Here is a 27,274-nt window from a genome sequence, read left to right on the forward strand (position 1 = left end):
TCAGAGAAAATAATATAAACATTTACCATAATATGAATTATTACAGGAATAAAGCAATATGATAATAGGTACGTATAATGCAGTAGAATTTGTTTTATTCTGTGTGGGATATATATAATTAACGTTACCTGGTTGGGACATGAAATAAAAAAAAAGTAAGCATAATTCTCTACAGCTCTTTCTAAAGGACTGATATTTAATGCGAATTGTTTGTGACAAGGTTCATTTCCACACAATTCTGGTGTATCAATGACAGACAAAAAAATAAAAAATAAATGTGTCTGTAAAAAATAAATAGTTAAACAGCGTCCCCTTGTGGCACTTTGTGGTATCCACATGTACTATGAAAAATTCTAAGAAAAGAATGTCAAATAATTTTGAATTCAACATCAATATTTTAATTTAAGAAAAAAAATCTTTAGATTTATAGCATGTATTACAGCAGCAAACTGCTGAAACCTGGACTAAATTCAGTTGCATTATATTTTAGCATAGTGCATCTAAAATCGTTATTAGTGTACATTCATGTTAGATTTTTTTTTTTATGAAAAAACAAACAAAACACTTTTACAAACATCATAGAACGTTTATTACATTATTGACTTGTAAGAAGTCACAATATTTCAACGCACTCCACTGGATGAAGTGCATATACCTTATTTTATACCTCAACCAATCCAACGGATTGATTTTTGTAGTCGACATAAATAAAAACAAACATATTTACATAAACGGCAGGAGACATGGCTCGGCTAAAGAACATGAACCCGGGATTTCAACAGTCACAAAAAAAAAAAAACATCTTTAGAACATTGGACAAACTGAAACTGAAACTCTAAATTAACATTAATGGGCATCAATAAAGTGAATTTAAATCAAGGACTGAGGAGAATTATTAGACGGGGAAAGATCTGTTGGAAGGATTTGCCACAGTGATCTGAACAGGATCAGCACTCGTCTTCACTGGGTCGGGTTCACAGATATAGGTTAAAAGGTGAAAGGTTCACAAAGTGGTCCCTGACGTGGATTACAGGACGCAGTCCTCGTGCTTAAGGGTCAAAGGTCATAATCTCAAGTCCGTTCTGCAGCATATGGCCTGTTCAGGAAACACACCAGTATTCACATACATACAGAAGCTGCTCCTGAAGGTGCCAAGGCACCCGGTGCTCTTTAACGCGACCACAGAGATCCAATCCGTCACAACAATCCACTCTATCGCCATTCTCTCAAACTTTGACAACAATTCTTAGGAAAAACATCCATAGAAGTTGAAAAAAGTCATAAAAAGCAGTCACTATACAGAAAATTCCATCATGTACAAAAGAAAATTCACTCCTTTTAATCAAAATCGGTAAGAAAAATCATACAATCAGTAATTACCTGATATGTTACAATTAAGGGTGTGTGCTGAATATTTGGTCGAAGTGATTCCTCCAGCTGTATCCTTTCCTATTGTGTGATTAGTCAAAGCACTTCTTTCTTATTCAGAAAATGTTCTAAATGATCCAGTAAACTACCTTTCTGGGTGCTACTGACATGAAGTATTTTACAGAATGATTTTTAAAGTCTCCGTTTCAAATCACTCCATTCTAAGTCTCATACTGACCATCACTAAACATGTCATTCATGTCTCAAAGTCCAGCTTAAAGGCAGTTTGAATATTTCCACATCCACTCAGTCATATGCAGATCCATGTTCATCAAGTAATGCGCACATTAACCACTAACACTGTATCAGCGAGTGGCTATAATGCCTCTGAACTTGTGCGTTCGGTCTTGAACGAGCACCTTTAAAGCACACAAAGCCTCTCTTGCTTGGTATTTAAGCCTATTTACATTAGAGGAGAAAAAGAACTCCCCGATGTCCCCGTTTGGACAGGAAAGCACATAACTTCCCGTTTAAGACATGCAGAGTGAACGGCGTCCGAAGGCAGGTCATTCATCAGCATTCGTTAGCACTGGAAAAACAACAACTCTCCTCCTACTGCAAGTGTGTGTGTATGTGTTAAAATGATTCTGGAGCATGGAATCATGGGATTGGTTGACTATGAGTTGAAAGAAATGCAATGGGGCCTTTTTGTTAATTATTGAACACCCTTGGCACAAATGCCACAGTGGGCAGCAATTTCAATTATGTTTACGATGTGTGTGATTCCAGTTGTAGAGGTTTGTGGAATGATCTGTTGTTTAGTTGGGCTCAGTTTATCTACTCTTTATCAGAATGATGTGCGTTGCAAGAGGTGGTGACTGGTTGTGTTTGTCATCCCGCAGACGAGGCACAGTATGTGTGTGTCTTTGAGTGGGAGTTCTAATTTGATGAGGATATCTGTCGTGAAGGTCGTCCTGCAGACGAAGCGCTGTACGTTCGAGTGCGTGGTCGGATTCTGCAGGGCATCTCCAGCTCCTGGAATAAAGGGGCCTCTGTGATTTCTGACGCCTCTGGGCGTTCCGCGGGCACTCGGGACAGCATACAGCGCACCATCTGTGCCTGAAACACAAACAGATACAATGATATTAGCAGTGATGGGAATAACGGCATTATTTTTTTCAGTAACGAGTAATCAAACTAATTACTGTTCCCTCCGTTACAACGCCGTTACCGTTATTGACAATAAAATGCGGCAACAGTGTGCGAGAGAGACCGAGTGTGTCCGAGAGCGCGCTCAACAGTGCGCGAGAGAGACCCGAGTGTGTCCGAGAGCGCGCTCGACAGTGCGCGAGAGAGACCCGAGTGTGTCCGAGAGCGCGCTCGACAGTGCGCGAGAGAGACAGTGTGTCCGAGAGCGCGCTCGACAGTGCGCGAGAGAGACCGAGTGTGTCCGAGAGCGCGCTCGACAGTGCGCGAGAGAGACCGAGTGTGTCCGAGAGCGCACTCGACAGTGCGCGAGAGAGACAGAGTGTGTCCGAGAGCGCGCTCGACAGTGCGCGAGAGAGACCGAGTGTGTCCGAGAGCGCGCTCGACAGTGCGCAAGAGACAGAGTGTGTCCGAGAGCGCCCTCGACAGTGCGCAAGAGACAGAGTGTGTCCGATAGCGCGCTCGACAGTGCGCAAGAGAGACCGAGTGTGTCCGAGAGCGCGCTCGACAGTGCGCGAGAGAGACCGAGTGTGTCCGAGAGCGCGCTCGACAGTGCGCGAGAGAGACCCGAGTGTGTCCGAGAGCGCGCTCGACAGTGCGCGAGAGAGACAGTGTGTCCGAGAGCGCGCTCGACAGTGCGCGAGAGAGACAGTGTGTCCGAGAGCGCGCTCGACAGTGCGCGAGAGAGACCGAGTGTGTCCGAGAGCGCGCTCGACAGTGCGCGAGAGAGACAGTGTGTCCGAGAGCGCGCTCGACAGTGCGCGAGAGAGACCGAGTGTGTCCGAGAGCGCGCTCGACAGTGCGCGAGAGAGACCGAGTGTGTCCGAGAGCGCACTCGACAGTGCGCGAGAGAGACAGAGTGTGTCCGAGAGCGCGCTCGACAGTGCGCGAGAGAGACCGAGTGTGTCCGAGAGCGCGCTCGACAGTGCGCAAGAGAGACCCGAGTGTGTCCAAGAGCGCCCTCGACAGTGCGCAAGAGACAGAGTGTGTCCGATAGCGCGCTCGACAGTGCGCGAGAGAGACCGAGTGTGTCCGAGAGCGCGCTCGACAGTGCGCAAGAGACAGAGTGTGTCCGAGAGCGCGCTCGACAGTGCGCGAGAGAGACCGAGTGTGTCCGAGAGCGCGCTCAACAGTGCGCAAGAGACAGAGTGTGTCCGAGAGCGCGCTCGACAGTGCGCGAGAGAGACCGAGTGTGTCCGAGAGCGCGCTCGACAGTGCGCGAGAGAGACCGAGTGTGTCCGAGAGCGCGCTCGACAGTGCGCAAGAGAGACCGAGTGTGTCCGAGAGCGCGCTCGACAGTGCGCGAGAGAGACCGAGTGTGTCCGAGAGCGCGCTCGACAGTGCGCGAGAGAGACCCGAGTGTGTCCGAGAGCGCGCTCAATAGTGCGCGAGAGAGACCGAGTGTGTCCGAGTGCGCAAGAGAGACCGAATGTGTCTGAGCATAATATAGTTTGTTTATAAATAAATTACACCTTTCAGCATTAGAATAATCTCTGTAGCATATTGGTATCATCTGCAACGTTTTAATTTGTTTACATGTTTATCAAATAAAACTCCAAAATAACCTGCAGTTTATTTCTTTGTTTGACCGGTTGTGAACCATTACAAAACAAAACATCTGTTACAAAACACGTGCCGTAAACATGACTAGAATTTGGCTTAAAAAACCTCTGATGATGACGTTCTCTGTAGGTTATAAAAATAAAACCCAAAAATATCATATTTTATTATTATTATTTATGTTGGTACATTGTTCAGTATTATATTGAGAGTTTTTGTTAAACTGTTTACTTTTGTGAGGAAGAAAATACTTCAAGTAGGCTATACAGGATGTCTACCAGTTGTGAAGGTGTGTGAGTTTTATATTGTGTGTAGTTGTGTGTATATTTTTTATTACTATTTATTTATTGTTGGTACATTTCTTAAGAAGCATAATTTATTTTTAGACTTATTTGTTGGCCAGTTGTGATCTGTGCAATAAATATTAAAAGTTCTAAACCATCTATTGTGTTTTGTTGTTCCACTATAGAAATGATAATATTTTAATATTTAAGTTAATAGGTGTCTCTCACATTGTCCCACAGTAACCTTAAAACAGTGTAGATTAGTGTACAATGTTTTATAATAATAATTTATTCTATTTAGTGTCCATTTAACATTTAATATTGGGGGTATCCAAGTTATTTCACACATTCACATAACTCGTTTTGTGAGAAGTAGTAACTATAACTAATTACTTTTTTAAAGTAACTTACCCAACACTGGATATTAGTGTGTGGAATAATTCCTAACAATATATCATTTATAAAGTGACCAATTGACAACAGCTTACACTAGGGGGCCTCGGCACACTTCCGAATGGACAACTGGATGACTTGGTTAAAATTTTTATAAAAAAAATTTACTTGATTCAAATGCTAGAAGAACATTGAAAAAACTATTGTTTTTATTGAAAAACAGTTCTTGAAATTTCTTAATTTACTTATATCAACCCTACCAGTTTTTGTGAATTATATAATATGGTTAATATATATTAGAGTTATAGTTCTGCTAATTTTATATAGGGGTCTTCAAACACTGTTTGGGGCAAAAAAAATAATAATCCCAGAACCACTTGTTTATAGTATCCGTTTAAGTACTGTCTGTATGAAGGAATAACCCAAGTCAAGCCCATTTTCCATACAATACAATAGTTGTGAGTGTAAATTCATCAGTTCAATCTTAATTTTCTGAAAGTGAATGACTGTGGGTGAACAAAACTATTTCCTTCAGAGTTGGACATCTTGCCAAAACCACAGTTGCTCATTCACATGGGTCATTAAAGGGGCAGTATGTTATATTGACAGCTAGTGGTTAAAATTCCAAATATTGGAGAAACTTGTTTCCCCCACCCCTCCTTCTCAGACTCAACGCTCACAAGGGTTGCAAGATTGATGACACGCAACAGGAGCGAGCGCATTTGACAATGGAAGGCGACGAGCCTTACACTGTAAGTTGATGAGTTTATTTATCCGTGTTTAATATGCCTATGGTCGTATAGCTTTTTAATATGGATGCCAAGGCTTTTTAGGTCAGATAGAATCTGCAATCTCTGACCCAGTTCGTTTGCTGGCTTCCATGGCTGCAATACGCTGTGTTTTCTGCCAACTGGCAACCTGGGGTGTCGAAATACTATAGGGTAAATTGGCAGTGGGCGGGATCACACATACCAAATCAAAAACACATTCCAACATGGAACGCACATTACAACTGGCTGTAGCATTGTTTTTCAGAGAAACAAGTGTATGAACTGAGCACATTTCCTATATATCTGCAAACATATGCCATTTTTATGATTTAGTACAGTCAAAAGAAATTACATACAGCACCTTTAAGTCGAAATTTTCTATGAAGCTGCTTTGAAACACGTGTACATGCATTGTGGTACGCACTAAATACATCTGATTTAACATTCTAAATTTAGTGTTCTAAAACAGGTCTGACAACCGCATTCTGCTGCTGTGTGAATGAAAACATACATTAGGTTGGACATGTTGATGTTGTTATTGTAACCTTGCACCTATAGGGGGCACTAGAAGTGTTGTTCATCTTTAAGATTTCCCAATTGTACGGTCACTCCCACTCCACCTCCATTGCAAAATACCCAGCAGTATAGGCACACAAACACAAACAAACTTACTTCTAGGACATTGGCCTTACAGAAAGCAGCAGGAAACTGTAGGGCTCTGACCTCTGTGAGAGTCTGAAAGAAAATCAGCAAGATGTTTACCAATCGGTACAATATAATAAAATATTCTATTTGTAATATATGAATATTTGTATATTCTACATGAGTAATACTACCGTTCAAAAGTTGTTCAAAAGTTCTAAAGAAATGAATACTTTTATTCAGTAAGGATCCATTAAATTGATCAAAAGTGACAGTAAAGACATTTACAATGTTACAAAATATTTATATTTCAAATAAATGCTGTTCATTGATAATAATAAGAAAGGTTTCTTGAACACCAAAAATCAGCATATCTGAATGATTTATGAAGGATCATGAGACACTGAAGACTGGAGTATTGGCAGCTTTGCCATCACAGGAATAAATTACATTTTAAAATAGAAAAGGGTTATTTTAAATAAATTGTAATAATATTTCACTGTATTACCGTTTAAAAAAAAATAAAAATTATAATTTTTTAAATGCAGCCTAGGTGAGCATTAGAGACTTCCTTCAAAATCATAAAATACTACCAACCCCAAACTTTTGAATGGTAGTATCCTTAAATATATGTGGTCTTACCCTGACTCTCTCCATCTGGGTGCGGAATGGACAGAGAAGCTCGAAAAGAATCAGGCCAAGTGAATAAATGTCCACCTTGTGAGAATAAGAATTCCCAGACAGCTAAAGAGGGGAAAAAGGAAGAGATGAGAGATGGGAAAAAAATTCTGCCAAGTAGAAATCTGATCGTTTTCCTTTGCTTGTTTTACGCTAAACAAGCACCGGCATTGTTTTCACTCTAAATTGTGTATAGTTTGTGCAGAGAGTGACTGGAACTGACCTGTTCAGGGCTCATGTAGAGTTTGGTGCCCACTTGGCCAGTGTGACGGGCATACATTGGCATTGGTGTGAGGTTACTCAGCTCCTCATCATCTTCCTCCTGATCCATAGCAGTGACCAGTCCGAAGTCTCCCACCTTCACCACGTCATCCATTGTGAAGAAGATATTGGAAGGCTGAGAGAGAAAGAGAAAGAGAAGGAAATGAAAGAGCGGTTTGCATTGGGAAAACCCCTCACTGCAATCACGCTTCATTTTCAGCATCCTACCTTAAGATCTCTGTGCATAAGTCCTTTGCCATGCAGGAAATCCACAGCTTCTGCGATCTGCAGGAAGATATCCAGACACTGACTGTGCTCCCTGAGCTCAGGCAAACACCTCTGGGCCATCCAGTCCTTCAGGTTCTCCTTCCTGCACAGCTGCATCTGAATGTACAAGTAGACCTTAGGTGTTAGCGGGGGCCGTGTGACAGGGCAGGGGGTGCTGGGGGCCAGGCTCAGAGAGGTGGGCCTTGATGGCAAGTTAGAGGGTGGTCCCAATGATGTACTACGCTTGGTTTTGGAGCCAGACTGTGAAAGGCACGCAGGTGGCACAGGTGTACTTCCGCTGAGGTCACTGTCATTGTCCTGGTGTTCACAGCCCGAGTCCTCAAAAACTATATCGAAGGAGGAAGAAGTGCAGTCGCCATGAGCAACTGTGCGGGGAGGGCAGAGCTCAAAAGAGTGGGGGGAATCCGAGACCTCCAGGACAGCGTCTTGGTCGGCCTGACTGTCACGCTCTGACATCATACTGTCCGGTCCCAGACCTTCCACACACACCTGATCCCCGACGCACACGCTCGTGTCCCCACCGGCCGCACACATGCATGAGGAGTCCACTGGAGAAGGAGTGGCCACAGGAACCTTGACTGAGAATGCCTCCATGTGGTCAGGAGAGCTCAGTAACCAGTCAGCAGTACTGAGAAAAAAACAAAAATCATTCCCATTAATGTCCTTGCTTCACTAAAATACACCTGATTTATATTTATAATTCAAATAAATAAATAAATAAATAAAATTAGAAAAATGACAGACAGATGATAGTTAGACAGATAATAGATAGTTACAGACAGAAAACAGATAGACAGACAGACAGATAGATAGATTTCAAACTTGTGTCATTCACATGAGCACTATGAATCAATGCGCATGTACTAACTGCTAGGCAGCATCTGCAACTTAATTTAAAATTTTATGCAAATAAATTTATATTTATACTATTTTGATGTATTTCAATGAATTTTCCCATTTTGCAATATCTCTAAATATTCAAGATAATGAAACATTTTAGATCCTAGCATAAGTAGTTTTCATTATTTTTACAGGTCCAGAAAATCATATCTTTAAAATATCTATGGCTATCCATGACCGCAACAACCCTGTATTTATCACAAATGTATTTATGTTCAAGAGCATTCTGCACACCTGGCGTCTTTGAGCCAGCGTTTGTCCATGTCCTCCTGCCAGCCCTGGGGCGGACTCTCCTGCCAGGCGTTAAAATAACGGATGATGCCTTGGTGTTCCAGCTTAGCTAGAGCCTTTACTTCTCGCATGACCTTCTCACGAGCCAACTCCCTATAATCACAATCACAGCATTAAACACAAGCATACAGACACCTGTATCATGCTTTTTATGGAGCGTTAAAGTTGTGTGTTGACTGTTACCTGTTGGGTAGACGGATCCTCTTGATGGCGTAGTTGCAGTCATCCACCTTGTTGCGCGCCTCAAACACGACACCAAATCCACCACGTCCCAAACACTGAACTGGCTCAAAGTCTGTCAAGTATCTGATACACACAAACAAACCCAAATTAGTTATGAATAAAGTCATGTGGACTTTATGTTCTGCTGATCTAAAGCACCACTTAAAAAGGACAATGGTACGTTGTACTATAAAACAGCTGTGTGTGTCGGTGTTCAAATGAGCTCAACAGAGCACACAGAAATTAAAACACTAGAACAAAGTGTTACATACTGTAATTAGTAATTTAAAATGTCACTTGAAAACAAATCAAACACAAACAACAAATAAACTGCACAGCAAGAGCACTTGAGTCATAATAGCTGTGCATTTAGCCCAGGGAATTTAAAAGTAAAATATGATCACGATGCCATCTGTGCATTCCACGTTCAGCAACTGCAAGTCTCTAATGTACCATGTGCAAACAAGTGTAAATCTATTTTAAAAAATGTTTCCTTATTTAAAAGAGGAACTCCAACTGTAGGTCTGACTGAGGCATTTGTAACCATCATTTAAAGGTAAAGTCTGTAATTTCTAGCAGCACCAAATGGAAATGCAATGCGTTTGAGCAACCCAACTAAGCTGGACATTGGGTCAACCAATGGTGTGAGCTAGAGTTATATATTAAATGTGTTATATTATATGGAACTTTAAGTTCATTGTCAAAATGAACAAATTATTGATTAATCGTTTATGTTAATACCATGTGCAATACATTTAAAGCCCATATCTACTTAATATTTAAATATACTTCTTAGAGCTTAATCTTCTTAATGCATTTTCAGTTTTCTTTTCATATTTTTAATGCATTGATTCTTAATAATTATTTATTTCAGACATTACTTTTGGCAGTGGATAAGCCCAAAAATGAAAATTGTCATCACTTGCATCGTTCTAAAGCTGTATTCGAAACACAACTGAAGATCAATGTTTATGTGTGAATAAAAGACTAAATGAAATCTGTTCATCATATAAAGCGATCAAGTCTCTTCAGAAAATTTTGACTAAACTGCTTAATTCATATGGATTAATTTTACAATCTCTTTATGAACTTTTTGAAGCGTCAAAGTGGTAGCTGCATGGACTGTCAATGGAGGGACAGAAATCTCTCAGATTTAATTTAAAATTTCTTAATTTGTGTTTCGAAGATTAACAAAACTCTTATGGGTTTAGAACAACATGAGTGTGACTAACCGATGACAATCTTTTTTATTTTTGGGTGAACTAACACTTTAATTAATTAAATTACCAAAAATAACAAACTGAAATAATAATTAACCCTCCTACACTGTTCAACTTACAATAGTCCCTAAATCAAGATTAACATCAATATGAAATTCAAAGTGTATGCTCAATTACCTAGAAACATATTCACAAGGACGTGTCTCTGTGATGACAACTTCTTTGGGCTCTGTAACATCCAGTTCAAACTTGTTGTCAGTTTGACACTGTGTCTCAGACTCCTTACGTTGCTGCACAGATGAATTAAGAACAGTGCAACATGCATGACTTTTAATATTAATTTGACACAATAATAAGCATGAGATCATTTGTGTGTATGTACACGTTGAAGAGTTCTTGTTTACCCGCGCGTATGTTGTGGGCGGGTGGAAGAACTTGCGGACGATGTAGGTGGTGGCAGCGATGCAGAAGATGATGGTACCCAAAATCTCCTTCCACCACGGCAGTAGCAGCACAGGGTCTTTCCTTCTCACCTGTGACCTCTCTCCATCTTTCTCCAGTAGAACACTCACTGCAGTCTCATCACGCCGGTTACGATAACGAGGGCTGTATGGAAAGTAGTATCCATTATCTACATTGGGAAACAGAGAAGAGGGTGATGAGTTCAAATTCTCTCAAACCACGTTCACAAACAGTCAAACCAAGTGTCCAAATGGCCTGAAGGGCAGTTGTTCTTACCATACGGGTACTGCAGTATTGACAGAGCTCCATTACTGTACTCCTCATGAGAGAATTTATCATTATTCAGACATTTATCAAACTCCTCAGAGCCCACCAGGACTGGAGTACGGGAAGGGGAGTCTAGGAGAAAAGGGACTGGTGTTATTGACAACAATCACACTAGCTTTAGTACATACTTTTGTGTGTATTTGGTGTAATATACTCACGGATGAGGGGTTTCCATTTGACTATAGGTGGTGGCATCATGTCAGTGTCACTGCTCCAGCCGTTTAGACCTTTGGGCTTCGAAGGAAACTTCTCTGAGATTCTCACAGAAGACTGGAGGTACAGCTGACCCTGAAACATCCCTTTAAATGGAAAGAGAAAACACATTTTAGATTCACATTACATGTCTCCATTTCTCAAGAAAGATTGCTGTTTACACCTGGTATTTACATGAATCCCAAACTGTGACAGGATTTTGTGAATGCTACCGTTTCTTATGCTCACCAAATGCTGCATTTATTTGATCAAAAACACAGTAAAAACAGAAATACTGTGATATATAACCATTTAAAATAACTTTTCTATTATGTTGATTTGGTGCTTAAGAGACATTTCTTATTATTAATGTTGAAAACAGTTGTGCTGCTTAAAAGTTTGTGGAACCTATTATATTTGTTTCAGGATTCTTCGATGAACAGAAATTTCAAAAGTACAGCATTTATTTAAATATTATTTGAAATAATGTTAAAATGACTTGTTGCTTAATAAAATGAATAAAAATAAAAATAGCCCCCTTTCAGGGCTTGGGCCCTAATAAAAAACTGACTTTGTAAAAATAAAAGTTTGACTTTAAAATAAGCAGAAGGCTTATTATTTCAGCTGAGCAGCTGTAATAACTAAATTTAAAGTGAGCTTTTTGAGTGAACCGATATTTTATTTAAAAGCAAAAGTTATAGCCCGTTTTTAATAATAACGGTTGATTGACAGTCCAGTAGGCGGTTCTTCCCTGCTGCTCAGGACACGCTAGCATTGACCACCTCCAAATGTAACTTGAGTGAGTGGATCACAAAAACATTTGGGATACCATATACACATGTATTTAGACATGAATACTTTTGATCGATTCTGCTGATACCAGTTTCAATACCAGATGTAAACAGGGTCTCTTACACATTCATGTTTGTAAAACAACCGTCAAGTGCATGTTACCCAGGTAAACGCTGGACTCTGTGGCCCCGCGGGCCTCCTCTATGATGTCATCATCCTCCTGAGCCTCGGTGTCGGTGTGGGAGTTATATGAGGTGTCATCAAACAGGCTAATGGGCGTTACCTTCCCCCCTCCTACCAACCACGCAGATGCAATTGGTGTGCAAAACTTCACAGAGAGGAGAGAGAAAACAAAATCATGAGAAATGAGGAATTGTGGATTTGTTTCACCTAAAACTCTAAACAGTAAACTAATGGGTTGAGGTGTGATACCTGATGCTCCCAGATCAGCTGTCCTTCTGGTTTGGTGCTGAAGGCCATGACTTTCCAGTCCGGCACAGAAACCTTAATGACCAGGTCTAAGCCCTCTACCTGAGTGTGCGAGTTTGGATGCGTATTAGCATGATTTTTGGTTTGTGTGTCCTTCTCCTCCTGGATGACACGCTGTGCTTCACATCTGACCTCTCGCCATGTCTCCCCGTTAGACGCCTCCCCCTCCAGGAAGTTGAGGTTGGACTGAATCTCAGGGACATATTTCAGCTCAAAGTTTCCCACGCTGAAGTTCCATCTACCAAGAGAAGAGAAGACACAAAACAATTGGCATTTTACAGGGATGACTATTATTCTACAATTGTTTTTCCAACATTAAGCTGCCAAGCTGTGCTATGTTGATACAGCCCAGCGTACTCTGCATCTAATCTACCTCGGTTTCATTTGTAAGATCAAAAGCAAGGTCACATGAAGCGCTCAACAGAAGCCAAAGCCTGCGGGTATTTCTTACTTCTCAAACCCGTTGCGGGGCCTCACAGCTCTGACAGTTTTCTGTGTTCTCTGGAGTAACAATACGTCCTCTGGCTCTCCTTCCTCGTCCCCCCACCGACTGCAGCCCACCGCTGAACAAATATACTTTAACTACAGAGGAAGAGAGAGGGAGGTTAAAGCTGACAACCAATACTACAATATGATAAAAGAGTTTGCAGAGTGCCACAACAGCACATCAATCATTTATTGTTCTAAAAAACAACTGAAAAACAAAAAGAAAACATCTGTTTGAATTACCTTGCCACTGTATGCACCAAGGCCATACGTAGTGAGGGACTTTCCCCCTACAAGCACAGTGTCCTCTCCGATGCGGAACGAGGAGTCCAGCAGGGACTCGACACTGAAGGGAACAGCCTCCATACTCTCCCTGTCCCTGTTCCACTGGAACAGAGCTCCGTCCAGAGAGGGAATGAACATCTTGTTCCCAAAAATCTGAGGAACAGAAAAAGGTCATAAGAGTTTTATTAGTTTTTGATCAGATTGTTGTAGTAAATTAGCTGAAGTGGCACATGATTTCACCTCGGGAAATATGTCACGTTTCGGATCATCAGCAGCAAGGTGGGTACAATGAGCAGACTATGATGGATAGAGACAAGGGGACAGACAACACTGAAACTCTGACCAATCAGCTTTGAGTCTGTGTGTGGCATTATCACACTGTATGCCATTAACATTTGGCACTCTGTCTGCTGTCCGAAGAGTAACACAATCCTAGATGTCCTTAAAGGATAAACATGGACAATTGGGCAAAAGTGTCCTGAACACACACACACAAAAAGGCCATTATATAAGGGTAATGTAACTGACCCTAATCCAAAAAGTGATCTCAGCTCAAACAGACACAGAAGGGGGGATGAGATCACCAACTTCCTATTGCACTTAATCTAACCTTGATACCTGGTGTGGACCAATAGGAAGCTAAACCACTATGAGAAAGCAAGCACCTGGAGAATGAAAACAATCACTGTGATTGGCTGAGAAATGAAGAGATTAGCTTATCTGTCCATCACGTCTAGGTGGGCGGGGCTTGTAAAGAGCTTGCAGTGGTATGGAGGGTAAGAGGTTTAAAAGAGTGTGTGGTGTGTGTGCTGCAATGATGACTCATCACTGTGCTACACTGAGTTAATCCCTCATGTGATCTATGTGCCTGATCTCCAGCTCTACAGGATCTTCACGTTGGGTGAGACTTCAATCATCCTCAGCCCATTTACATCCTAAATCAATGAACAATTAAAGCCAATCAATTAGAAGAGCAAGAATTTAACCCCAGCCGATATCCAGAACTTCATTAATGTCATTAGCTGCAACAGGGCTCTTCTGAAAATCTACAGTGTCAGCTACACAAAATTATATATCTATAAAAACGTGCATGTAGGCAAAAAAAAATTATAACAATTTGATTAGTTTGTCTTGATTCATATTAATAATTAATATAAAATAAAAATGTCAGCCATTGCATTGGATTAAATAAACATATTTCAAAAATGGCATTTATTTTAAAGAAAGATAGACTTTTCACTAAAGTGGAACATAGTTAGGTAATGTAATGAAGAAGTACACGATTAGTTACTCTGCAAAGACACCCATTTTTTTTTTAAATATATATATATTTTTATTATTATTATTATTTATTTTTTTATATACATTTTTTTTTATATTTTATTATTAAATATGACTTTACTTTCAATGTAATGTAATATAACTACATATTCAGCTTGACTTTTTATTACACAACAAGGAGATTGTATGACTTGCATGAAAGGAAGTACATCATTTAAACCTCTTAACCACAAGCTGTAAATGTAAAAGGTTGGCTGCAGTGTAATTTAACCTCTATAGTATCTCATGTTAGTGTGCTGTGGTATTTAAACAAATGTAAAGCTTCAGTAAAAAGCCTCCCACTTTGGACACGTTACAAATCTATTTTCTTCATGCACTGGATGCTTGCTGGTAGGCCGGTATTGAAAATGCTCTCTCTGATGGGCAATATTTGGCTTGACAAAGATCTTGTCTGCACTTCAATGGCGAATTTGGTGTTGACGGCTGATGAATTTCATTTAAAATGCCCCAAAGGTGCAGTTTTGATGTGCAGTGATTTGAGTAGCATCAATAGTTAAAGCAAGAATCTGTTATTTCTGCGGCAGTAACAAAATCCCCCCTTTAATAATCAACTCTAAAAAGAGAGCAACAACCACAGTCTATGCTAATCATTCAGGTAAGTAATTCCCTAACAATATTCATTTAACCTGTAGTATAATAATAGTTAGGCTACTTTACATAAAACAGAAAATTCCGCAATTGACTGAAAATCTTCCTCTCTAGCTCTCAGATCTGGGAATCAGGGCAGATTGATGATCGGTTATGACACACAAGACGACACACAAGAACTAATGCCATTTGACAATCACTGACGTGAAATTTGCTGTGCAATATTTGAATGTACGTTCCCCAGGATTGAGATTTGAGAACTATGGTAGAGGGGAAGACTTAAAAAAAATAAAAATTGATTTCCCAACAAACCCAGATATACTGGCACACATTGAGCGACAACCGGCGTCTTTAGTTTCCTTCAAATTAGGTAATGCATATTACCATCATTTTCAACCAGCAAACATCTGGTCACCTCTGCTGTTATGATCCCATTAATGACTAGGGAATGTAGGGGCAGAGAAAAATATTATATCAGACTGAACCCTGTAGCAGCCCAACATGAATCAAATACTCAGTTCAGCTGTGGGCAATGACTTCTGGAATCTTGTTTGACACATTCAATTTGAGAGACTTAGCTAAAGGCAGTCTGGCCCTTGTCTTAAGGGATCACAGCAGGTTTGAGTATGAAGCGTGTCTATGTAGGCAGGATATCCCTCTGTACTCAATGACCTCCCACAGATGATAGCGCTCCACTGAGTCTGACACATAGCATTACATCAAGCCAGGCGCAATCCCCTCTCTCTTCCCTGTTCAACGCTAATCTCTCTATCTCCCACACACACATACTCACACAAACACAACATATCATTTCACACTCCTCCCCACTCTATAAGGTCTGTGGTTAACATTACTTGAACCGAACTATTTGACATTTTGACAAAATCATAATATGCATTCAAACGATCTCATTCACCGATTTTCGTACAATCTGCTTACTTTGTAATTTTTATCCTTTTGTTTGTCATATTTGCTTGGTAAACATCTTTGAATGGCCTTAGAAATAACTAAAATAGTCTGGTGAAGTGATACAGAACTGTAATGCAGTTGACAGACCAGAAACTTCTACGGTAAAAAAATAAATCGCACACCCTAAAACATTTGTCAAACAATCGAAATCAAGCATCACAACAATGTGTGTTGCTTGACTGTACTGTACTGTACTGTAGTAAAACATTACAGTGATGGGAATGTGGTAGGACGGTTTTCTTAATGGTGTGAAATGTGACCTGGCCTGTTTTTTTTGGAGGTTCTATTGATGTTATGAACTTAGGTTTGTCTACAGCACAAGCCCGACACTGTGTCAATAATATTATGCTGTGCAGTTGTTGTCGATGTTGAAACCAGCTTTTTGGCTCATTAGATTAAAGCGCATTAATTACAACTGTTCACTCTAAAGATTAATAGATGGGAGGGGGTGTATGTGTTTGTTGGGATGGGGGGGGGGGGGGGGGGGGGGGGTCAGCATTCTTATGGATGACATCATCCCACACATAAGGCATTACCTCATTCTTCAATCCTCTCAGCATGAGTCACACCACACTGTCAGTGGTATCCTCTCCACCCCCCATCTCTCTGTATTTCTCTCTCTCTCTTCCTCACTCCTCTCATCCTTCTCTTTCTTACTCTCTATCACACCTCCCCCTTGTGTTGTGACAGCGTGTTTCTGCAGACAATGCTGTTTACTTCTGGCCTCTCTCCTACTGTTGAGGCATGCTATAGGTGACTGCTTTCTACTGGCGCCATGGCGAGGGCCAATCAAAAAGGGGCAGACTGCTCTAATCACTGAGCAGAGTGCCTTGCAAGGCACCGCTTCAGCCAATCAGAATGGCTGGTTGCTAGGCACCCAGAGGTAAAAGGGGAGGGGAGAGGAAGATTCTAGCCAATGGAGAGGCTGCTCCCACAGCAGCCAGGCATTTCAGGTTACCACCAAAGCAGACAGGGGGTCAACACAATCACACACACACACACACACACACACACACAGTAAGTAGAGACAGAGCAGAAAAAAAGTTAAAGAAACATATGACATCCTTAGACACTGCAAATTTTTAGCATGGATCAAACTAATATGTAATAATGTACAAACATCAAATTAGAAGATGCCCAATGAAGCCTGTAAGTGCAGCGCTAATGTTTTCTCAGTGTGTTTGTATAAATGTGTGCATGCGCACAGGCGCTTAAGTGCATCGCTGCCAAATGCTCTTCCTCCAGGCAAGTTTTCAGTCTCTAGTGACTACGAGTCTGTGATCTATGTGTGTGTATGTGTGTGTGCGCGTGAGTGTGTATGTAACTTGTTTCAGGTCCAATTTCCTTTGGGCCATGTCTCATTCTCTTCTGGGGTAAAGAGGTTCAAACAAACATCGCCTTTTCCCACACACACACACACACACACACTCTTAGGAACAACAGAATAATATGTGCCGTTTGCATGTTTGGGCAAAAAACCTTCATGTTGCATCACTATGCGAAATACTACGAGAAAGTGTTTAACACTTCTAACCAACAGGGTTTCTGCAGGTTTTATGAAGGTAAATTGAAGACTTCAAGACATTGAATTTGAAATTGAAGGAAACACAATATGTCAAATATGTTCTCTGAATTAAATGTCTAGTTGTATTAGCAACATTTCAGAGTTTGAAAATACAACTTCCAACAGACATCCCTTAGTTGAATTAAATACAAACATTTTGAAAACATTTGCTCCCAACCACTAGAATATGAAAAAAAACTTGCTGTACCTTCTGCACAAAAGTGATATTCTTCCTCTGTATTATTGTCTTGTTTTCCAGCACATCTGTCTAAAGCTTCTTAAATCAAGATACAAGTGCTTGTTGTTTGTAAAATGTATCAAAACTAAGTGAGTTTATGCCTAAAACATGAACAAATATACTGTAGCTGCAAGCGGCAATCATCAAAGTCCAAGCACTAATGGTCCATGTGGATGATTAGCGATCCAACTGAAATGTATCTTATGTGCGTTTTAGAGAAAAGCCCATGAATCTTCACTGAACGTTAGGGTTTAATGGAAGAGGTAAAAGCAACACACACATACACAAGTGTCAAAATGGACAACTGACTTTCAAAAACAAATTACTCCCTATTACTGTTAGATTAAAAGAGAAGTAGAAAACCTGCATACAAATGTTTACTGTCTGTCATAAAGCATGTGATGTATCTGTGGACTCGTATTTAACATTTAAATTTAGATGAATCGCTTGTCATAGGATGATACAGGAAAATTTCAATTAAATGTGAAGGTATCTTTTGCAGCTCAAAACCTCATTTATCTGAAGCATTTATCTTAAGGCCCTTTTCATTATTTATTATTTATTTCTATAATATGTGTTGTACACTAACTATATAAAACTATACTGCCAGTACAATGTAGTTATACAAGTGAACTAGATCAATGCATCTATTTCCATTCAAATGGATTGAAACTGATAGAAAAAAAAGTGACTTAAGAGATCCCTTATCCTGTGGCCTATAATGGACATGCTCAGAATAACTTGTTCTCCATGTGTACAGGGGGACTGTAATGCCCCGTGGGAACCCTGCAGTTTTCAACTTCAAGCCATGGATCACACGGTTGCAGAGTTATAATGTTTTTTTTTTATTGTAGCAGCCTATATTGGTGGAAATTCACAAAACTTGGTGCGCGTCCTTAGAATGTCCTCTTGTCTATGTGTGATAAGTTTTAAGTTTGGACATTGCGTTCAGCAGATGAACAATTTTTAAAAACTTGTATCTTTGCAATGCTTCGATGAATCCAGCACCGTTACAAGCTGCTGTGTGCCAATTAATTATTATTATTATTATTATTTTAATTTCATAAAAAAGCAACATTTTGAACAAAAAGTTAAGAAAAACGTCTTTTTTTTAAAGACTACAAAGCCGGAAAATTCCATCAATGGTGGGGAAAGAGTTAAAGGCTGTGAGAAATTGTGTGCAATACCTCTGGTTTGCTGAGGCTAGAGGACACTAGACAGCCTGAGCCCACGTCCAGGTCCCACTGCTTGCGTCCCTGGTTCAATGGATCCAGAGCTGCGATTCTTCCATCCAGTGTGCTAATGATCACCAGAACCCTGTCAAGCACATAATACACACAGGTTCACATACTGTACAGTGAAGAGGCTTTCCATCACTCCATACGGTTCACAAGACCTTTCCCTACTGCCTTCATATTCAAGCTTGCACTTGAGGTAGAGATTATGAGAGGTATAGGAAGTTGCAAGAATGTGCCGCTTTTAAATTATGACTAATGCAATGTTATGTTCAATAGCCGATAAATTATAAATAAAACAAAAAAATAAAATCTTTTTAAATTATTCAAATTATCCTACAAGTGTTAAGTAAGAAAAATGGATATTCACTTTGAAATTGGCTAAAAATTACATGTAAAAGTGTAATTAAATTATTAGTGTTTTTAGGTCTGGTTTTAGAGATGGGGCTTAGACTAAGCCAGGAGTAGCCCTTAGTTAAATTAGGACATTTATAGCTTTTATTAATGTGTTAATGCACATTAATAAAAGCTATAAATGTCCTAATTTAACTAAGGCGGATTAAACTGCCAGCATGTCAAACTATCACCAACTTTTTTTTTTGTACTGTGTGATAAAAGCTAACAAGAACTGATGCCAACACAGGACACTTCATGGCTAAAGTGCCAGGGAACTTTTAATGGACAGGAGCAAGGGTAGAGATCAAGACTAAGAATGACGGAGTCGCTTTGATCAAGTCTAAGAGAGTTAACGCATCCCTCCAGACATCAACACTGATGAGGTCAGAATTTAAGGGCACTTCAGTTCTGCTCATCCCAGTGCTCTGGGCCAACACCGTTTGTTCTCATTCTCCAATAGGATTGAAGAGCAGAAAATGCTATAGCACAGCACTCCTGATTGGCTGGAGGGCCCCTCCAAAAATATGAGGGCTGATTGGTTGTTGCTAAGCAGTGGGCATTGTGAGAATGAATGAGGACACTACACTGGTCCCACCCAGCCAAAAGTGTGATTGAGGGAAGGGAAGAGAGAGAGAGAGAGAGAGAGAGAGAGAGAGAGAGAGAGAGAGAGAGAGAGAGAGAGAGAGAGAGAGAGAGAGAGAGAGAGAGAGAGAGAGAGAGAGAGAGAGAGAGAGAGAGAGAGAGAGAGAGAGAGAGAGAGAGAGAGAGAGAGAGAGAGAGAGAGAGAGAGGTAAAGGAAAAATAACAAATCCCATTTTCTGGATGAGATCAAAGAGTAAGTGTATTCCACAGGCTGTTTAACCGTAGGAAAAATAAAAAGGAGAACAAGGGACTAAAACAGAGTGAAAAACAAAACATTTGAGAAAAATTGTAAAACAATTGACAATTCAATAGTTTGCCTGAAACCAATTAAGTTTTGTAGACTATATTGTAACATGAACTGCATTAAAAAAAAAGTGCCATGAGATGTAATTAAAGTTAATGCATATTTATGTCGTCATATATTTATGACATATGACATTTATGAACGTCATATATTTATGACATAAAACCAAATTATATTAGAGACTAATAACTAAACTTATGCTCTCCAGCTAACATGAGAATTTCTCATCGTTTTCTGTTTTTGCCACCTTTGTATTTCTTATACTTTCCTCTTCATTTTAATGTCTGTTCATTTTTATTTTCTATTTATGTCTTATTTTATTGTACAGCACTCGCACATCTTCATTTTATATACTAGGCCTACCTGTTTCTGTAATATTTAAATCTGTTTCAGTCACAGGACTTTCCACTCAACCGGCATATTTATGACAGTCAGCAGGGGAAGGCATGGTGTTAAATGCAAGGACACTTACATAATGTAAATCTTATATTGAACGTCAATATTTAAACACTAAAATTTTCAACAAAAAAAAGAAAAAGGAAAGTATCATACTGAAAAAAAAAGAAAAAAAAAAGAAGAAAAAAAAGTCAGCATGTAAACTGTGAGAGGAGCTTCACTTTATCTTGTAGTATTTTAAAAGCCTGAATGCTCACAAATGACACTCACCCTTTTAACTCTCTCAACATTATTCCTGTCATGCTGTTTAACACTTTGCACTTACACAAACAGATACTTAAGTGTGCTTCCACACACCTGTGATCCCTCCCTCTCACTCACACTTACTCTCATCTCTCTCTCAGAGGAAGTCAAGAGAATCTCAATGCAGACCTGATGTAAACAGACTGCATGGAAGAAGAAAAAAAAGAAACAACTAGGGTATCTGAGGGGTTTGGTCCAATCATAGGAGGCTTTCCTCCTCCCTCAGCCAATCAGGGATTAGATGTGTTGCTGCACTTTCAATCAGAAACCACTCCTTTAAAAAAACACCAGCCAATGGACATAAAAAGCCCACTGTAACCATGCCACACCAAGCAGCTCTTATCAGCTAAGTGTGAGTTAGCAAGTACCACTGCAAAACACACACATGCACAATGGGAGCATGGGGAGCACGTGGTCAAGTTGTGAAAACAGAGGCGCACCCCTGCGGAGAAGCCGCAGAATTCATGACAGGCTAACAGAGTAAAGGACTTTTTTGACAAGACAACATGCAGAAACCTGATACAGTAATGAATCATACAACAATGTGATTCAAGCAACAGTTTACTCAGAAATATAAAATCGTTGTGCCATTCAACCCCCTATGACTTTCTGTCTTCTGCGGAACACAAAAGAAGATATTTAAAAATATGTCCCCAGGCTGCTATTTTTCATACAAAAAGAGTGAATGGGGACTGATGCTCGTCAAGCTCCAAAAAGAAACAAAAAAAAATTCACGACTTGTGCAGTTTTTTAAGGTCGCGGTGACACATTCCTTTGCAAAATTCAGCAGGCACAATGCAGTCATTTCAATAGGAATTCATGCGACCGGGAACAGCCCTCACATGAATTTCACATTGGATTTAAGTTTTTTTGTTAAACTTTAAGTTTTTGACGTTGAATAATAAAAAAAAAATCTCCTTGGTTTGGAAGTGACTTCTCGGTCAGCGGTGCTTCATGCATTCCTACACAACTGACAAAGTTTTGAAGAGGTTTGCTAATGTGACCGCATCTTTGATCTCCCAAACCCACACGATAGCTTTTTGAGAAGAACAGACTGAAAAAAAGTGCCCCCCTCCCCCTCTTTCACTTAAGCTCTTTAAAATCCAGTTGACACTCTGCCCAAAATCTGCTTTTGTGTTCCACAGAAGGAAGAAAATCATACAGGTTTGCATAACATGAGGGTGAGTAAATTTTAGATTGCTTTTTCCTGTAACATGAAGACAACCAGCTGATATTGTTTGTTTATAATTTATCACTGCGCCAGCTGGCCACTTTATTCATGGACGGACAGGTGAAAAATGCAAAAGTAAAAAAATAAATAAAAAAATAAAAAAGATCAAATGTTTATCTTCCATTAAAAACCATTTCATAAAAATTAAGTGGAAAAAGTAGAGAGATCTAGAGGAGTTAAAACCATCACAATCCAGCTTATATTGCATTTTGCACATGCATCTGATCTGTAGAAGTGCAAGTACTGTTGAATAGAAGTCTCTGAAGGGGCAAAGACTACAGTTTCTACAGAGTTTTCCAAGTGAAAGTGATTTTCTGCTTGAGATAGCACACAATAAAATATAGCACTGCAGTAGCATGCAGAGCTCGGTATGGAGTGTTACACAAAGCGTTCGGCAATGCATTTCAAGGTACCATCTTCCCCAGGCAACATCCGCAGTACACAAACATGATGTCCATATCCGTATATCTCAAAAGTGAGAAACAGACTCACCACAACATTCAGCCCTTCATATGCACACCACAAGAAAAAAAGTGCAGTGTGTGAATAACTTGTTGGATATGTGGTATAATGCTGGGGGCGGTATGACCAAAAACCTGCTTCACCATATTTTTTGGGGTGGATATCACAGTATTTTTTTATCTTTATGACTGGACCTTTATATAGGTTTATGGGATAGTGCCTTATTTTACTGTTAGGAGGACATACAGAATAATAAATAAATAAAAACATTTTAATGTTAAAATACAAATTTACTTCAAAACAATGGTGGTAATCAAATGAATTTATAAAACTAACCTTAGTTAATATTTTAAAATGTAACCAAATGCCAAAAACCATGTAATAATTCCTTTAATTTTTGGCAAGTTTACAATTTAAAACATGAAAACTTGATATCCTTTAAAAATTATTTATTAAATGCTATTGTTATTATTACTACTACTACAAGAATACATTCTACTGTGCAATAGTAATATTTATTTCATAATCTCTTCAAATTAGACCAAACTTTTAATTTAGGTGGGTTGTAAAAAAGACCTTTGAGTTTCTGTGTGTTTTAATAAACTGCATTATTATGGTTATTATTACTTGAAGTACACTATTGTGCAATAGGATTTTAACAGGATTCTGTTGTAGTTTCTTCAAGTTAAACCAAACTTTTATTTTGACAGGTTGTTGTGAAGACCTCTGAGTTTCTATGACATGATATCAAATGATTTTATCAAATGAAATGGCGAAATGCAGGTGAAGTGACTAAGAGCAGCTCGGCAGATGAAGTTCATGTCCTCATATAGTGAGACGGCATACGCTGGAAACTCCACGAACATCACGCGAGCTTCAGTATGTGTGTAGTAAACAAAACTGCGGCGCTCATTCACGAAGAACAAGCAGACTTCAGATTCATTCAATAGCAGTTTTTTTTAGCTTTAATATTCACAGACACTATATAGTCCATATAGTATTTGTGATTTGATTTATTGTACAGCACTACTTTTGATTTATTCATCCAAAAATTTACAAATTTGTTGTCTGGATTCGGTGCATCGCAGAAATCATAGGGCTTTACATGGTAATTTGTCATGTTAAAGCGAGTCAGTTGTGTGGGTTATTTATGGTTGTGTTATAAATTTAGAACCATTAGTAAGATAAGGGTATGCAGTTAATAGAGGTCCCCCGCTATCTGCAGTAATTGTTTTAGCTACACACCAATATAGCAGTTATTGAAAAATACACACATCGCCCAGCACTAATGTGGTGCATGACAATAAGAGTGCTTATGTAAAAGAGAGAGATAACAGAAAGACTAATAAAGAAAAAAAGATGACCAGCATTCAAAGGTATAGTTCACCCAATAGATTTACTCAACGTCGGTCTTTCCAAACAAGCACTGATTTCTTTCTTCTGCAGTAACACAGGATATTCAAAAAATATTGGGAACCAAACCGTTTTAGTGAACGTATATTGTATGTGAGATATTACTCAAAATATCTTTTATGTTTCAAAGAAAAAAAAAGATTTGGAATGACTTGAGGGCGAGTAAACTGACAGAATTTTCATTTTAGGGTGAACCGTCCCTTTAAGGGTAACGCAACCCATTAAAGAAAGTTGCATTCATTCTAACACTGTGTTGATGGCAGTCTTTATCATGCAGAGTTTTTCTCCATGTATTGATTAAAGCATTTACTAAGAGTGTGTGTGTTTGTGAATGTTTAATCTGTCTTCTCACTCCATGTCACGTTCTGACACGCCCAAGCTGCTATCACCATGCAGAACTATAAGCGCTTCTGCCATCTAAATTGACCTTGCTAAATTTAGTCCATCTTGAACTGCAATTTCAGCATGCCTAACTTCAGTCAAATGTTTAAGCGATAAAATTAAACTAAAACACAGTGAGGCACACCCGTACAATTTTTAAAGCACTAACACTCACGTGCCAAACACACTACCACAAACTTGCACAAATCTCAAAAAAATGAAAATTACATACTAATTCCACACAAACTAATTCCAAATGTCATCATGCACAGGTCACTGTCATTTCACTCCTCTTTAACTCTCATCATCTTCCTCCTGTTTCTATCTCTCCAACATAGCGCGGTGCAGAGAAATCAAAACTCTGTCACATGGTGCTGCTCTCTTCCTATTGGACGAGTCCAGGCCTTGATCTAGGTGGCTGATTTGTTGTTGCTAAGCAGTGAGGAACCAAACTACAGGAAAGCCTGGGTCCTGTCTACTGGGTCCTAGCGCCTTTGGTTTTCTGTCTCGATGTCCCCCCTTTACTTTCTCCCTCCTCGTCTCCCCAATCTCTCCCTCTGCCACACCTCTCCCATCTTCCCACCCATTGCTGCAGTGCAGTAAGGTGTGTCCTCTGCAATGAATGAAAAAACAGCTTTAAAGAATCAAACCATAAACAGAGCAAAAAATCAATCAAGTCCAGAGTGAGCGTCGCCGCATGGGTAAGAGTAACAACACCAATTCAACATCCTTAAACACACCGTGCATAAAATCAGCTGTATTTTTATAGTCTGACCGGCTTGTACGATATATCAAAAGTGCTTATCCATGTCAGTTGAAGTAGAAAAGTTTGCATTAAACATGCCAAGTTTGTTCCTGATTGCAAAACGACTAAGTCTTATCTCAAAGTGATGAACTTCATTTGCAACCATGAGATCATTTAAAGCGAATCTGACAGCTTCTCCATAGTTATCTAACCGTCAAGTCAGACAAAAAAAGCCCATAACAACAAGCACACGAACTCTACCCTTTCCTTCCCTCCTGCTCTCTCTCTCTCTCCCAACTCAAATTCTGAGCACTTTTTCCTTCCACTCGTCTAATTGGCCAACAAGTTTGCCAGCTCAGCTCTTCTGATTGGCTGTTGCTAAGCAGTAGGCAGTTGGAGCTAGACGTCTGGCAGAGTTTGCACCAGGCAGCGGAGAAGCAGCTTCACCGTGAGTGTGTATTGGTGTGTGTGTGCGTGTGTGTGTATCAGTGAGGGCACCTCGAGCGAAGTGTTCCTTCCAAAAGGTCCCTCAGGAATCACCAGCAGTCCAAAAATACACACACTGAGGCAAAGCTGATCTACATTAGTCTATAGGCCATACCTGGATCATGTTCGCCAATGGAACTACCAAAACCCCACAAGGAGAACTAACAAGTACCACAAACTAATTCAGTATTATATACATTTAAACAGCAATTGTGGTGCCTAGTCTGGGAACTGAGCCCGGCTGGTTGGTTTGGAAGATCTTCACAACATGTATTTTATTTATTTATTTTTTCCTGCCATCAATGGACTTTTATGAACTGAACAACAGAACAAGCTGTTAAGAGTGTCTTTATCATAAGTGATCCCCACAATCTTTTCTTTTGTTGTGAGAAGATCTCTCCAGGGTTAGACTCCCATTTGCCAGTCGACCATGCTGTGTAACACGCAAAACTGTCCCAGGAGAACACCATCCCCCAGTAAAGCTGTTCCATGTCGTGGGGAAGGCCTGAGGGTGTTGATTATCATCGCTGTGTTATGGAGAAGTGAGCACAAAGGTTTTGTTCTTGCGTTCATGCATTATCAATAAAAGCCAGACATTTGCTTGTTTATTTATAAGTGATTGACGGATTCTTGAACACTGCACATAAATGCATGAGATTGTTTGATATTGAGGATCATGGGGGAAACACACAGAGGTGTGAGCAAGTGCTTTATCTTGGCAGCAGGTGTGAAGGCAGCTGCTACTCTCACCCCTGTAGAGATACCCAACCAATGCAGTGTTAAACACACTACACACAATTCCCTCGAGTGTGCATGACACATATAACTATGCCACCAGAAACAAAGACCAGCCTCTCCTTCCAGTGATGTATGACTACTGTCAAGACAAAGTCCCGGCAACTTCACATTAAAACACCAGCACTGAAATGGTGTTTAAAGCAGGATTTCCAGCAGCCTATTCAGACAGATAAAGCATTGTTGCACTGATCATTTGCAACACATGTAGTGCATGGAAAGTTGACTTTTTTTCCACTGTTACTTGGGTAAATGTATTTGTGTTTGGTATAGAGGTTGCAAAATGCATGCATGCGTATTACCTTTAGTAATTTCTTACATAAACCGCAAATGATATGGAACTTAATTATGCTGTAAATATGTAATGAGGTGACTGTACTCTAAAACACAAGCAACCCATTAATATACCAAAAGTAGAAGTGAAGTGGTCGGTCAGGTTAGCAATTAAGCTGTGGTAGTTACGTTGCTATCAGCAGTACCAGAGCAAGAGCATATCTCATTCATTCACAATATTGCACAAAAATAGCAGATTTAGCTTTTTAGCTTTTAATTTAAAGTCCCAATGAAATCAAAATTGAAGGTTTTTTTTTGGCTTTTAATATGAATATGTTCCTTAAGGTTATCTATAAGTTGATGTGCTACAAAATAATGACAAAATTCACATTTAGA

At 39.7% G+C, this 27,274-nt stretch overlaps 1 protein-coding gene across 1 annotated transcript in view; it reads right to left on the bottom strand.

The window, feature by feature from the left end:
- Positions 1-565: 565 nt before the first annotated feature.
- Positions 566-27,274, bottom strand: part of eif2ak3 (eukaryotic translation initiation factor 2-alpha kinase 3) — a 31,986-nt gene continuing 5,277 nt past the window's right edge. The window contains exons 2-17 of the mRNA XM_082153618.1: positions 19,004-19,133; positions 13,075-13,269; positions 12,797-12,927; positions 12,289-12,583; positions 12,019-12,184; positions 11,031-11,171; positions 10,822-10,944; positions 10,488-10,714; positions 10,261-10,373; positions 8,825-8,947; positions 8,585-8,734; positions 7,391-8,078; positions 7,125-7,298; positions 6,866-6,967; positions 6,254-6,316; positions 566-2,487 (exon numbers count right to left, since the gene is read on the bottom strand). Of these exons, the coding sequence (XP_082009744.1) occupies positions 2,308-2,487; positions 6,254-6,316; positions 6,866-6,967; positions 7,125-7,298; positions 7,391-8,078; positions 8,585-8,734; positions 8,825-8,947; positions 10,261-10,373; positions 10,488-10,714; positions 10,822-10,944; positions 11,031-11,171; positions 12,019-12,184; positions 12,289-12,583; positions 12,797-12,927; positions 13,075-13,269; positions 19,004-19,133 (3,001 nt within the window). The 3' untranslated portion in view covers positions 566-2,307. The remainder of the gene's footprint in view (positions 2,488-6,253; positions 6,317-6,865; positions 6,968-7,124; positions 7,299-7,390; positions 8,079-8,584; positions 8,735-8,824; positions 8,948-10,260; positions 10,374-10,487; positions 10,715-10,821; positions 10,945-11,030; positions 11,172-12,018; positions 12,185-12,288; positions 12,584-12,796; positions 12,928-13,074; positions 13,270-19,003; positions 19,134-27,274) is intronic.

The sequence above is a fragment of the Leuciscus leuciscus genome (assembly GCF_965113295.1).
Source record: "Leuciscus leuciscus genome assembly, chromosome: 22".
In the NCBI taxonomy this organism is placed as follows: domain Eukaryota; kingdom Metazoa; phylum Chordata; class Actinopteri; order Cypriniformes; family Leuciscidae; genus Leuciscus; species Leuciscus leuciscus.